Source organism: Saimiri boliviensis, chromosome 11, assembly GCF_048565385.1.
Source record: "Saimiri boliviensis isolate mSaiBol1 chromosome 11, mSaiBol1.pri, whole genome shotgun sequence".
Taxonomy (NCBI): Eukaryota; Metazoa; Chordata; class Mammalia; order Primates; family Cebidae; genus Saimiri; species Saimiri boliviensis.
In genome coordinates, this window is record NC_133459.1 from 30,012,407 (window position 1) to 30,025,511 (window position 13,105).

At 39.2% G+C, this 13,105-nt stretch overlaps 1 protein-coding gene across 3 annotated transcripts in view; it reads left to right on the forward strand.

The window, feature by feature from the left end:
* ZCCHC17 (zinc finger CCHC-type containing 17) overlaps positions 1-13,105 on the forward strand; it is a 72,663-nt gene that overhangs the window by 34,818 nt on the left and 24,740 nt on the right. For all 3 annotated transcript variants that reach the window (XM_003937589.4, XM_003937590.4, XM_010348161.3), the window contains 2 exons: positions 7,425-7,525; positions 9,203-9,294. In XM_003937589.4, coding sequence (XP_003937638.1) covers positions 7,425-7,525; positions 9,203-9,294 — 193 coding nt within the window. The remainder of the gene's footprint in view (positions 1-7,424; positions 7,526-9,202; positions 9,295-13,105) is intronic.

The window sequence follows — 13,105 nt, forward strand, 5'->3', positions numbered from 1 at the left end:
CTAATTGAAATGGAAACTTAAAACAGCTTCATGACTACTGACTATCTTTTTAGGCAGTGCAGCCCTATACAATTATGAAGTTTTTTTTTTTTTTCCTACTGTCTTCTGCCCTTCAGCACTAAACTATGAAATTTTGAGAACAGAGATTGTTCAATATTATACTCAAATATATTTAGCAGTGGATTCAGTTTAGCAAATAATTATTGAATTCTATGTTCAGATTAGCTTTTTTGGGGAGGAACACAGAGGTAAGAGAAACATAAATCCCTTGCTGCCCTCAGATTGCTTACAGTCTAGTGATGTAAACAAATTACAGTGATGTATAATAAAAATGAGTATTGTACTTAGTCCATGGAATTGTGAATGGTTAGGCTGTTTGGATGAGTCAGAGCATAGTACATACAATACCTGAGGTATAGTGAGTGGGTGTTCAGTAAATCTCACTGAATGAATGAATGAATTCTAGTCTTAGTTCTACCGTTAACTGCCTTCTTGAGCAGGTTGCCTAGTCTTTGAGCCTTAATTTTCTTATCCCTGAAATGAGAATGATAATGCGTATTTTAGGCTCTGAGTTTTTTGACTGGCAGGACCATGTTTCATTAATCCTTGGATATATTTTTGCCTATAATATAGTAGATGTCTAGTAAATGTTTTAGTAAATCCTTAATCCCAACAAGATAAAGGATATTAAAACACTTTAATTAATGTGCTTATAGTATTGTCATATATCATTGATTGGGAGATGACTGACTTGAAAAGTGGAAAGGGAATTTGGATTCCCCAGAGGTAACAATGACTTTTCATTTTGACATTTTTTTTGGCTGCAGCTGTCCTCTAATGATTTGAGATTTTCACTTCTTTCCTTTATTGCCAGTGGAAATTATGAAAGAAATTAATATTGAATCTAACACATTTGGGGCAACAGTTTTAAGGGGACTATGATGGGCTCACTCCATTACTCTCATGGTGATTGAAGAGCTAGCCCTTTCCAAGTTGTCAGATTTTTTTTTTTTTTTTTTTTCCCCTGTTTTTAACAGCAGACACTCAGATGGGACTTGTTCTGTTTAAGTGTCACGTTGGGTTTATTGAACTTGATGACAGACTTGATATGCCCCTTGGGCATTTATTTATGGCTTGATGTCAGAAATCCAGGCACAGATTGCTCTGAAGTGCTCCCTTCCATGTGGTGTGACAAGCAAAGCATTTTTGTTTGTTTCTGTTTGATTTTGGAGCATATGCTTGAACAGATTTAGATATGCTTTCTCTATTTGTAGGTAAGTTCATCTTTTTCTTTTTTTTAATTGAAAGGATAATATAGATTAATAAAGAAAAATGAGGAAAATATTGGTACGATGAAGTAGACCTGATAAACTCATGTTTGAATTGCACTGCTGTTATTTATCAGCCTTGTGACCCTGGATAGTTTATATGATTTTGACTATGTTTTCCTATGAACCTTTGTCAAAGAGGATTAAATGAATGGATGGATAAGGTATATATAGTGAGGTACTCAGCACAAAGGGAAGGGGCCTCAAATCTGTTATACGGCGTCCACTACCGCATATATGTCATCTAACTTTTGGTGGTGTGTCTGTGGTAACAATGAAGTCTCTCAAAAATTCAGACTGCTTTCTGAGAATGAATCTAGTCATGAATCCCCCCATATAGATTATGGGTTCAGCCATAGATAGAAATAAACCAAGTAATTGCCTATAAATCTGCCTGAAGAGATAGGAGGAAGCACTAAAGATTTAAACAAGACAATCTGGGTATAATTCCAGGGAAAAGGGATTGGGATGAAATTGTAATTTAGGAGACTGAAATCATAATACTCCGTTGTTTTTTTTTCTTCTTGAGATGGAGTCTTGCTCTGTTACCCTGGCTGGAGTACAGTTGCACGATCTCAGCTCTCTGCAACCTCTGCTTCCTGGGTTCAAGCAATTCTCATGCCTCAGCCTCCTTAGTAGCTGGCACTATAGGCAAGTGCCACCACGCCTGGCTGATATTTGTATTTTTTTTTGAGACGGAGTTTCACTCTTGTTATACAGGCTGGAGTGCAATGGCGCGATCTCGGCTCACCGCAACCTCCGCCTCCTGGGTTCAGGCAATTCTCCTGCCTCAGCCTCCCGAGTAGCTGGGATTACAGGCACGCGCCACCATGCACAGCTATGATATTTGTATTTTTTTAGTAGAGATGGGATTTCACCATGTTGGTCAGGCTGGTCTTGAACTTCTGACCTTAAGTGATCCACCCACCTCAGCCTCCCGAAGTGCTGAGTCACCGTGCCTGTCCTGTATGATAATCTATTGAGGGAGAGATTGGGGAACAAGCAGGGAGTTGTCAGTTTAAAACATAGTAAACATAGTAAAAGAACGGCTGAGTGCTTGAAGTTGGTGGAGTTTATCTTGCCTTATTTAGGGCAGAAATTAATCTGATTATATGAACTGTAGAGATGGATTTTATTTATGAGGAAGTGATAGTCCACTAAACTTTCATGGACAAAAAAAGTATCTCAAAAATAGTTGTCTCCCTTTTGTTGTGATTCCATGTGGGAGCAATTTCTGATCACTAATGTAATTGTACAGGTATTAAATACCTAGGCAGCAGCTAGTTTACCTAGATGAGGACTGAGAACCTTCCAGGTATAAGGAAAGTATATCTTATATTGTAAATTAATAAACTGGCGAATTGTGTCTCTCTTTGAACCAGTCACTAAAAGTGACATTCTAGTTAACGTATTTTAGTACATAAGCATCTGCATGCTGAAGACTCCTGCCCTTGTATCTACAGTTCATATGCTTCCCCTGAGCTACAGACTTACATATGCAACTGCCTGCTTGACATTTGCATTCAAGACCCAGGGCAAGGGCTAGACGATGTCTTTTTTTAATTCACTGTATAAGCTAAGGCCTTAAGGTAATAAACTGTTAATATCTTAAAACTAATAATCCTGTACCCTATTATAACTATTTTTATATTTCCTTTTTGTCTATGTTCATGTGAGACATGGTTTCACATTATTTCAGTCATAGTGTATATATTATTTAGTGTTGATTTTGTTATAATTTTTGTGATTGGAAATAATTCATGCTTATCATAGAAAAATAGAGGGGAAAAACCACAACAAAAAATTATCATTATGTGATGTTACTACCATACAGAATAGGCACTGTTAACATTTTGGTGTATTTCTTTTCTTTTCTTTTTTTTTTTTTTTTTGAGACAGAGTCTTGCTTTGTCACCCAGGATGGAGTGTAGTGGCGCGATCCTGGCTTCAAACAATTCTCCTGCCTCAGCCTCCCGAGTAGCTGGGTCTATACGTGCCTGCCACCACACCTGGCTAATTTTTATGTTTTTAGTAGAGATGAGGTTTCACCATGTTTGCCAGGCTGATCTCAAACTCATGACCTCAGGTGATCTGCCCGCTTTAGCCTCCCAAAGTGCCGGGATTACAAGCGTGAGCCACTGCACCTGGCCAACATTTTGTTGTATTTCTGTGTATTCACATATGTGTATACAATTTAATATGTTGAGATTAAGATTATACTCCATATTTAAAATTTGTAGTTTCTTGCACATAATGGACCTTAAACATTTCCCCATTTAAAAAATATTTTCTATAAACAATTTGTACCTAATAACATTTTAAGTTGTTTCTAATTTTTCACTGTTAATGCCTTTAGACTTGTCGTATTTATCCAGGAGAGAGATGCCTGTACCAAAAAAGAAAAAAAAAAATTATACTTTGGAATTAGTTGAGAGAATCACAAGTTGTTGATGCCATTATTTCTATGTGGTATACCGGTAAACAGACCTTCTGTTTTAGGGGAGAAAAATAATGTTTTCTTAAGTATGTTAGGTTCAACATTAATTACTTTATAGCTTTCATTAGCAATAGAGGAAAAAGATTAGTTTTAACCAGTAGAGGACAGTTGCAGCCAAAAAACAGTAAAAGTAAAGGGTTTCTACTTTGTGGGATCTGAATTTGCTCTTCAAACTTTAAAATTAGACTAGTTGGCTCATTACATCATAGGGGGAAAAAATAAAACCCCACCTGCATGAATTTCACCCAATTTGGAGATAATGTGTTGACTTTAAATTAAAAACTTAATGTATAAGCCGGGCGCGGTGGCTCAAGCCTGTAATCCCAGCACTTTGGGAGGCCGAGGAGGGTGGATCACGAGGTCAAGAGATTGAGACCATCCTGGTCAACATGGTGAAACCCCGTCTCTACTAAAAATACAAAAAATTAGCTGAGCATGGTGGCGTGTGCCTGCAATCCCAGCTATTCAGGAGGCTGAGGCAGGAGAATTGCCTGAACCCAGGAGGCGGAGGTTGCGGTGAGCCGAGATGGCGCCATTGCACTCCAGCCTGGGCAACAAGAGCGAAACTCCGTCTCAAAAAAAAAAAAAAAAAAAACTTAATGTATTTAAAACATTTTAGAGGGCCCACTGTTGTTTAGATAGGTAGGCTATCGAACTCCAGAATCAGCTTATGTAGGTATGAGAGATGTAGTGATGATGGATAGAGAAAGCAGTGGCTCCCAGTAGGAGCTCTAAACAGAAAGGGCAGATACTTTGAGTTTCAGGCATGTGCAGGCACCCACGAACATCTCTTTGTGTGTATGTGTCTGTGTGTGTATGTGAAAGAGAGTGGGAGAATGAATGGAGGTGGATAAATTTCCCAGGCAACTTTAGGGAGGGCAGTTATTTTAGATAGGATGCCTACTTTATGTTCATTCAGAGTAATTATTTATGTTCATCTTCTCCAGAATCAAAGTAATTCTATAGTTTATTATTGAAAATAAATGAAAAAGTTAACTTGTAATACTGTAACCATTGATAGAATTTAGAGTCATTTCTTTCTAATTTTAAAAATGTTTTTAAAACAAGGTACTATATAATTTTGCATCATGCTTTTGTTATTTAGAATGGGAAAATGCTAGATATGCACAGTACTTGACACATAATAGGCACTCAATAAATATTTACTAAAGAAGGAATTATTGACTTGTTTAAAAATACTTTGAATGGACCATCAAGTGACTATACCATAATTGACCTAATTGTTCCCCTTTTGTTGGAAATTAGGTTATTTCTGAATTTTCCTGTCTTAAAAATACATTGAATATTTTGATGCAGATCACTTTTCCTGAAGCATTATAGCTTTTCCTAGGTATAAAGTTATTTTCTTAGGACAGGTTCCCAGAAGTGATTAAGAGTCAAATTAAGTATTAGAACTCTTGGTTGCAAGGGGTGGAAACTTAATTGAGAAACATTTTGGCCAGTCTTGTCAGGGGCTTCCAGGATAAATCTCAGTTATGTTTCTCAATTATGTTTCTGTCCCTTGTGTCTCTTTCCTCTTATTGCTGGGACTTTTTAGCCTTTGCTGTATTAGGTGCTCAGATTACACTCCCAGGGCTTTGTTTCCTGTTTACCAGTGCTCTTCTTTGCTTTTCTCTGGCAGACTCTTGCCATCTGGTGGTAAAAATTGGCATTGGCAATTTTTTGTAGTTTTTGATCCTGACGTTTATGTGTATAATATAAGCAAGGTGGTTCTCCCAAGGAAAGGATTTTGGACAGACAGGAAAAGGACGTCTGTTATAAGTGTTTTATTAAGTGTAATTAAAATAACACTTAATAAATTTGATTTTTGAGACAGTGTCTCGCTCTGTCACCTAGGCTGGAGTGCAATGGCACCATTACAGCTTACTGTAGCCTTGACTTCCTGGGCTGAAGCCATCCTTCCACCTCAGCATCCTGAGTATCCATAACTGCAAGCATGCACCACCGTATTTTATTAATTTTTCCATAATTTTTGTAGAGATGGTCTCACTATATTGTCAAGTCTGATCTTGAATACCTGGACACAAGCGGTCCTCCCAAAGTGCTGGGATTACAGGCCTGAGCTTCCATGCCCAGCAATTATTTGATTTTAAATTATTTTTTATTAAATGTGTAATAGTTTATGAATATTTTATCATTCTTGGTGGCCATTGCAAAGTGACTTCCAAAAGTATATTCCAGCCTCAGTAACATTTCTTATTTTACTATCCTTTTACCACATTGAATATTATTATTTTCTAAATATTTTGCTAATTTAATGGATTAGAAATAGTGGCTTGCTTATATTTCCTTTTTTCACTTAACATCTGTCATAATTATTTTTTGTAATTAATCAAAATGACTGTTCACTCTTTTATTCAGCAGATTTACCATGTTTGCTGTGCTGTTTTTCTGTTATTGTTAATTAGGGTTATTTTATGGTTCTTACATTTTTAAACCTTTGTAGGTAATAATATTGCAAGTTACTTATTTATTTATTTTTGAGATGGAGTCTTGCTCTGTCACCCCGGCAGAAGTGCAGTGGTGCAATCTCAGCTCACTGCAACTTCTGCCTCCTGGGCTCAAGCAGCCCTTCCACCTCGGCCTCTTGAGTAGCTGGGAACACAGGTTCACACCACCATGGCCAGGTAATTTTTGTATTTTTGGTAGAGATGAGGTTTCACCATCTTGCCCAGGCTGGACTGCAAGTTATTTCAGGTCTCTTAAGTTTTTTGGCTCTTTTGAGTTTCTCCTTTGGAAAAAATTCTGTTGATATTCTTGCACCAAAGATATAAACATCTATATGTTTTTGCTTTCAAATAATTTTACCAACTTACATTTCTATCAATATTGTGTACTACAGTTATTTTATTACATCTTTTCTAATATGGAACATTAAAATTTTTTTGTTGTTTTTAAAATAAGATTTATAATATTTAAAAAATAGAGATGGGGGCCTCCTTATGTTGACCGGGCTGGTCTCAAACTCCTTGCCTCAAGGTATTCTCCCATCTTGGCCTCCCAAAGTGCTGGGATTACAGGCATGAGCCACTATGCCCGGCCTATTTTATTTACTTTTTTTTTTTTTTTTTTTTGAGCCAAGGCCTCCCTCTGTCACCTGGGTTGGAGTGCAGTGGCACAACTGCAGCTTACTGCAGTTTCAACCTCCTGGGCTCATGCAGTCCTCCTGTCTCAGCCTCCTGAGTAGCTGGGACTACAGGCACTACGTGCCACCATACCCAGCTAGGGGGTGTGTGTTTGTGTGTATGTGTTTTATTTTTTGTAGAGACTGGGTTTTGCCATGTTGCCCAGGCTGGTCTCGAATTCCTGACCTCAGGCAATTTGCCTGCTTCAGCCTCCCAAAGTGCTGGGATTACAAGCATGAGCCACTGTACCTGGCCACTTTGAACATTATTTTAAGAATGTTTGTTGGTTGATTGGATATAAAAAGCAGTCTCAATTTGCAGTTTGAAGTTTCACACTTTTCAGGGAAAAATTTTATTTTTCACTTATAATCCCCAACTCTTATCTTCTTTTCCAGTTTAGAGTATAAATACCAGATGTGCCCTCTGCTTTATATTACTTCTTCTTGTGCCCAGGTCTGGTCCATCGAACTCATATGTCATCCTGTCGGGTGGATAAGCCCTCTGAGATAGTAGATGTCGGAGACAAAGTATGGGTGAAGCTTATTGGCCGAGAGGTAAAGTTCTGTGCAGCTTCTGTGTTGTTAGAAAGGATTAGGAAGAGCTGGGATTTTCTTGGTATTTTATGATAGTGAGTGTGTAAATTTTGTTAATTGTGACTGATGATCTTATTTTTAAATCCTGCCACTAGAATTTATTCTGTATTTAAACCTTCTTGCAAACTCAGAAGGAATTTTATGAGCTATAAAGGTGTGGTACAATAAGTGCATGTTTGTAAACCTTCCTTCCCTGAAGTTTACCCATAGAGTGGGCAGGAGGAAAGAAAAAGAACCAAAAAGAGAAAAGGAAGCTTGATCTATGGGACAAGTGTTTATCACAAACTTTAAAGAATACCTGCCAGATACACTTCAATTTGGGATAAAACAAAAAGAATACAGTTTACAGTCATTTTTCCTAATATCTGGCACCATGCAATGTGCAGAAAGTGAAAAAAATCTGAAGGACCCTGTTACTCCCTTGAGGGTATGAGGGCTGTGGGCCAGACTACAGGAGAAATAAGAGCATACATTGAGTCCTGTTCTTCTGCCAGAGAAAGGCATGGGAGATAGGCATGAAAGAGCTATTATTTAACAATAAAAATAATTAATATGTGCTAGGTTTGGGAAATATAAGAGCGAACTAGACATAAATGATCCTGGCTATTATGGAGCTTATATAGAATATAAGTAGAGGAGACAATTTTTCTTCCTTTTTTGAGAGAAGATCTCTCTTTGTCACCCAGGCTGGAGTATAGTGGCACCATCACAGCTATGTGCAACCTCAGCCTCCTGGGCTCAACTGATCCTCCCACCTAAGTCTCCTGAGTAGCTGGGACTACAGGCATGCACCACTACACCTGGCCAATTTTTTTTATTTTTTGTAAAGATGGGTCTCACTGTGTTACTACCCAGGCTGGTTCAAACTCCTGGGCTCAAGTGATTCTCCTGCCTTGGCCTCCCAAAGTGCTAGAATTACAAGTGTGAATTTCCATGTCTGGCTGAGACAAATACACATAAAATAATTACAAGTTATAGTAAGTGCTATATTGGGTTCAAACACTATTGGAGGAAGATTTCTAATTGTCAGGAAAGGACTGTTTGAGGAGATAGTATATGAGCTGAGACCTAAAAGAAAAGGAACTAGTCATCGAAGACTTGGAATAGGAACATTCCATGCAGAGAGAATAACTGATGCAAAAACTCTGAAGTTAAGAAACGCTTCATGTGCTGTGGGAAGCAAAAGCGTCAACAATGTGATAAATGTCTTCATGCTTAAAGAAGCCCTAGACCAAGTCCAGAAGGAGATCTAGTCTCCTCACATGTTCAAAAGCCACTTCTGAGCTTGGGGATCTCTGAACAAATCACTATGCTGAACTTACCTGGAAGAAACAGCTTTTATTTTCTGCCTGATTATTTCTGCAAGCCTTGGATTTTTGCCTCTTTTAAAGACAAAAAGACTTTTTTTCCTTTTCCCCAGAGGGACAGGAATGAGATTAAGACTGTTTCCTATAATCCTTCTGCTAAGGGTCTACCTGTTAGGCTTATTTGTATCCACAGTATTCCTAGCACTGTAAATGGTCCATTAGAGAAGCTCAGTGTTTGTTATAATGATGAAAACGTTGACTCTTAATTTTAGACTGGCCATCTAAATGATGTATTTAAAGTTTTTGATGACTTTTTTTGGGTCTTTTTCAGATGAAAAATGATAGGATAAAAGTATCCCTCTCCATGAAAGTTGTCAACCAAGGGACTGGGAAAGACCTTGATCCCAACAACGTTATCATTGAGTAAGTAAAAGGTTTGAAAAGGTAAAAATTCTTCTGCCTCCCAAAGCATACAATGCTTTAGTAAGTCAGACTGAACTGGGAACTCTACCATTTATGGACTTTGTGAAATTGATAAGTTATGTAACCTTTGCAATCTTTGGTTTTTAGAAATATAAAATGAAGTTAGGCCAGGCACAGTGGCTTGCCCCCGTAATCCCAACACTTTAGGAAGCCGAGGTGTTGGACCACCTGAGAGATCAGGAGTTCAAGACCAGCCTGGCCAACATGGTGAAGCCCTGTCTCTACTAAAAATACAAAAATTAGAAATTTGTCGGGTGTGGTAGTACGCGTCTGTAGTCCCCGCTATTTGGGAGGCTGCGGCAGGAGAATCGCTTGAACCCAGGAGGTGGAGGTTGCAGTGAGCTGAGATCACGGCACTGTACTCCAGCCTGGGTGACAGAGGAAGACTCCATCTCAAAAAATAAAGTAATAAAAATAAAATAGATAAAACTTTGCTGGATAGAATTCTGAGATGAATGCTAATGTGCCAAGCTCCTGGCATTGGAATGCTCTCTCAGTGGTTTTGTTTCCTTTCCCTTGATCTCATTCTATTTCCACTCTTTAACAAGTTAGCTAATAAGCATTCATGAAGGACTATTCTTTACCTCTCTTAATAATTTCTGCATTGGGGCTACGTGGGTCTCTTCTATGTGGAGACCATATGGAAGGGTAGAGTAATCCAGGAGCAATTCCAGTGGGGTTTAGACTACCACATCTTGGGATACACTGTGCTCTGAAAACAACATCTTACTTTCATTGGCTCTTCTGACCTTTCATTTAGGAATGGAAAATTATCTATGTAGGATAACATCTGGTGATACAGTGAATTTTCTGTCTGTCTCAAGTCTTTCTTGTATTTCTTTCTTTCTTTTTTTATTGAAGATGGGGTTTCACCCTGATGGCCAGGCTGGTCTTGAACTCCTGACCTTAGGTGATCCACCCACCTTGGCCTCCCAAAGTGCTAGGATTACAGGCGTGATCCACCGCGCCTGGCCTCTTTCTTTTTTTTTTTTTTTTTTTTTTTTGAGATGGGCCACCCAGGTTGGAGTGCAGTGCCATGTTCACGGCTTACTGCAGCCTTGACCTCCCGAACCCAAGCAATCCTCCCACCTCTGCCTACCGAGTAGCTGGGACTACAGGCATGTGCCACCTCACCTGGCTAATTCTTATTTTGTAGAGACAGGGTCTTCCAATGTTGCCCAGGCTGTTCTTGGATACCTAGGCTCAAGTGATCCTCCTACCTTGGTCTCTTAAACTGCTGGGATTACAAGTATGAGCCACCGTGCCCAGCCTTCTTTCCTAAATTTCTCATCAGGGGTTCTTGGATCCCTAAAGTCCCTTAAAGGGGGATCTTGGAGGGTTTATTAACTATTTTTAGTGTTTTAGAAAGCCATCCAAAATTGTATGTGTAACCTCAGGTTAACCATGCTGTTATTTTGTCGCTTTTGATGATAAAATATCACATTGTTTGTCTTATGTTAATTAGGTACTCTCAATGTTAATTATGTCATTGATTAATTTAAAAGACAAGAAAAATAATAGAATGTTATTTGAGTGGGATCTTATTGGTGAAAAGCTTGGAAAGCCTTATGTTTATAGTTCTGAGCAAAATCAATTTGAATTTGAATTTTATCTGGAAGTAAGGGGAATGATGTACTGCGGTGCCAGGCATTTCTTGTACACTCCTGTGTACATAACAGCCTGCAAAGTGGATGTTATCTCCATTTTCCTTTCTATTCCTACTGTGTAGCTTGGTGTTTGGTGATAAGCAGCTTGGCTGTGGTTACATAGCAAATTCGCAAGGACTCAAAACCGGGCCTCTCTGACCTTAAAAGCTAATGCCCTTTTTACGATATAATGCGTCTCACTGTTGCATGTGACTTACATAACTTTTCATATTTCTGTAGTTTAGTATCTAAATATTAACATGTTTGTAAGGCTGATTATTGACAAAATACTGTTCAGTAATAGTAGAAATCTTTTATAACTCAGTGCAGAAATGTTTAAATGTAGCTGTGGTTCAGGATAGTGTTTGGAAAAGAAAAAAGAAAATTTTTTTTTTTTTTTTTTTTTTGAGACGGAGTTTCGCTCTTGTTACCCAGGCTGGAGTGCAATGGCGCGATCTCGGCTCACCGCAACCTCCGCCTCCTGGGTTCAGGCAATTCTCCTGCCTCAGCCTCCTGAGTAGCTGGGATTATAGGCACGCACCACCATGCCCAGCTAATTTTTTGTATTTTTAGTGGAGACGGGGTTTCACCATGTTGACCAGGTTGGTCTCGATCTCTCGACCTCGTGATCCACCCGCCTCGGCCTCCCAAAGTGCTGGGATTACAGGCTTGAGCCACCGCGCCCGGCCGAAAAATTTGATGATTGCATTGTAATAAATTGCTTTTGCTCCAAAGAAGCTGACACAGCTATACAGAATCATTAGAAAGTAGTGAAATTTCCTGTAATCCCAGCACTTTAGGAGGCCGAGGCGGGTGGATCACGAGGTCGAGAGATCGAGACCATCCTGGTCAACATGGTGAAACCCCGTCTCTACTAAAAATACAAAAAATTAGCTGGGCATGGTGGCGTGTCCCTGTAATCCAAGCTACTCAGGAGGCTGAGGCAGGAGAATTGCCTGAACCCAGGAGGTGGAGGTTGCGGTGAGCCGAGATCACGCCATTGCACTCCAGCCTGGGTAACAAGAGTGAAACTCCGCCTCAAAAAAAAAAAAAAAAAAAAAGAAAGTAGTGAAATTTCCCAAAGCCACCCTTAAAATGATAAAATGTAAAACATGTAAGATAAAAGAGCTAACCGTGTTTCTCAGAGAAAGGGTAGGGAAGGGAAAGCTCCCTGGTTTTGGGCTGTCTCTGTGTAAAACCATTTCTAGGAATAATCAAGTGGCTGAAACAGTAACTATTGTTGTAAGCTATGTTGTAAACATACGACTTTCTGCTGAAAGCCATATATTACTTAGTCTCTTTGAATCTCAGCTTCGTTACTATAAAAGGGAGATAATAGCATATATCTGAGGAATGCTTGAATGATTTATAAGGAGCCAGCCTCATGTCTAGTCTATGGTAGACATTTAATGTATGTAGCTACTTGTAGTATTGTTTTAAATGCCACTTTGTTTTTTCCTATAATATCTGAGATGATAGCACCCTTTTTTTTTTTGAGATGGAGTTTCGCTCTTGTTACCCAGGCTGGAGTGCAATGGCACGATCTTGGCTCACCGCAACCTCTGCCGCCTGGGTTCAAGCAATTCTCCTGCCTCAGCCTCCTGAGTAGCTGGGATTACAGGCACGTGCCACCATACCCAGCTAATTTTTTGTATTTTTTTAGTAGAGATGGAGTTTCACCATGTTGACCAGGATGGTCTCGATCTCTTGACCTCGTGATCTACCTGCCTCGGCCTCCCAAAGTTCTGGGATTACAGGCTTGAGCCCCCATGCCCGGCTTATAGCACCCTTTTCTTTTTCCTTCATACTGTGTTGTGCAGAACCACACCTTTGCTTTTAAAAGAATGTGTAAGCCCCAAAAAACAGAGACCATGACTTGTTTGCCATTGTGCCTGATGTATACCATTCGTAGAATTCATTTAGTGTTTTGTTTTGTTTTGTTTTCAAGTATGTCTTAGTAACGTGAAAATGGGCATTTAAGGGTTTTTTTTTTTTTTGAGATGGAGTGTCGGTCTGTCACTCAGACTGGAGCGTAATGGTACAATCTTGACTTCACTACAACCTCTGCCTCCCAGGTTCAAGCAATTATCCTGTCTCAGCCTCCT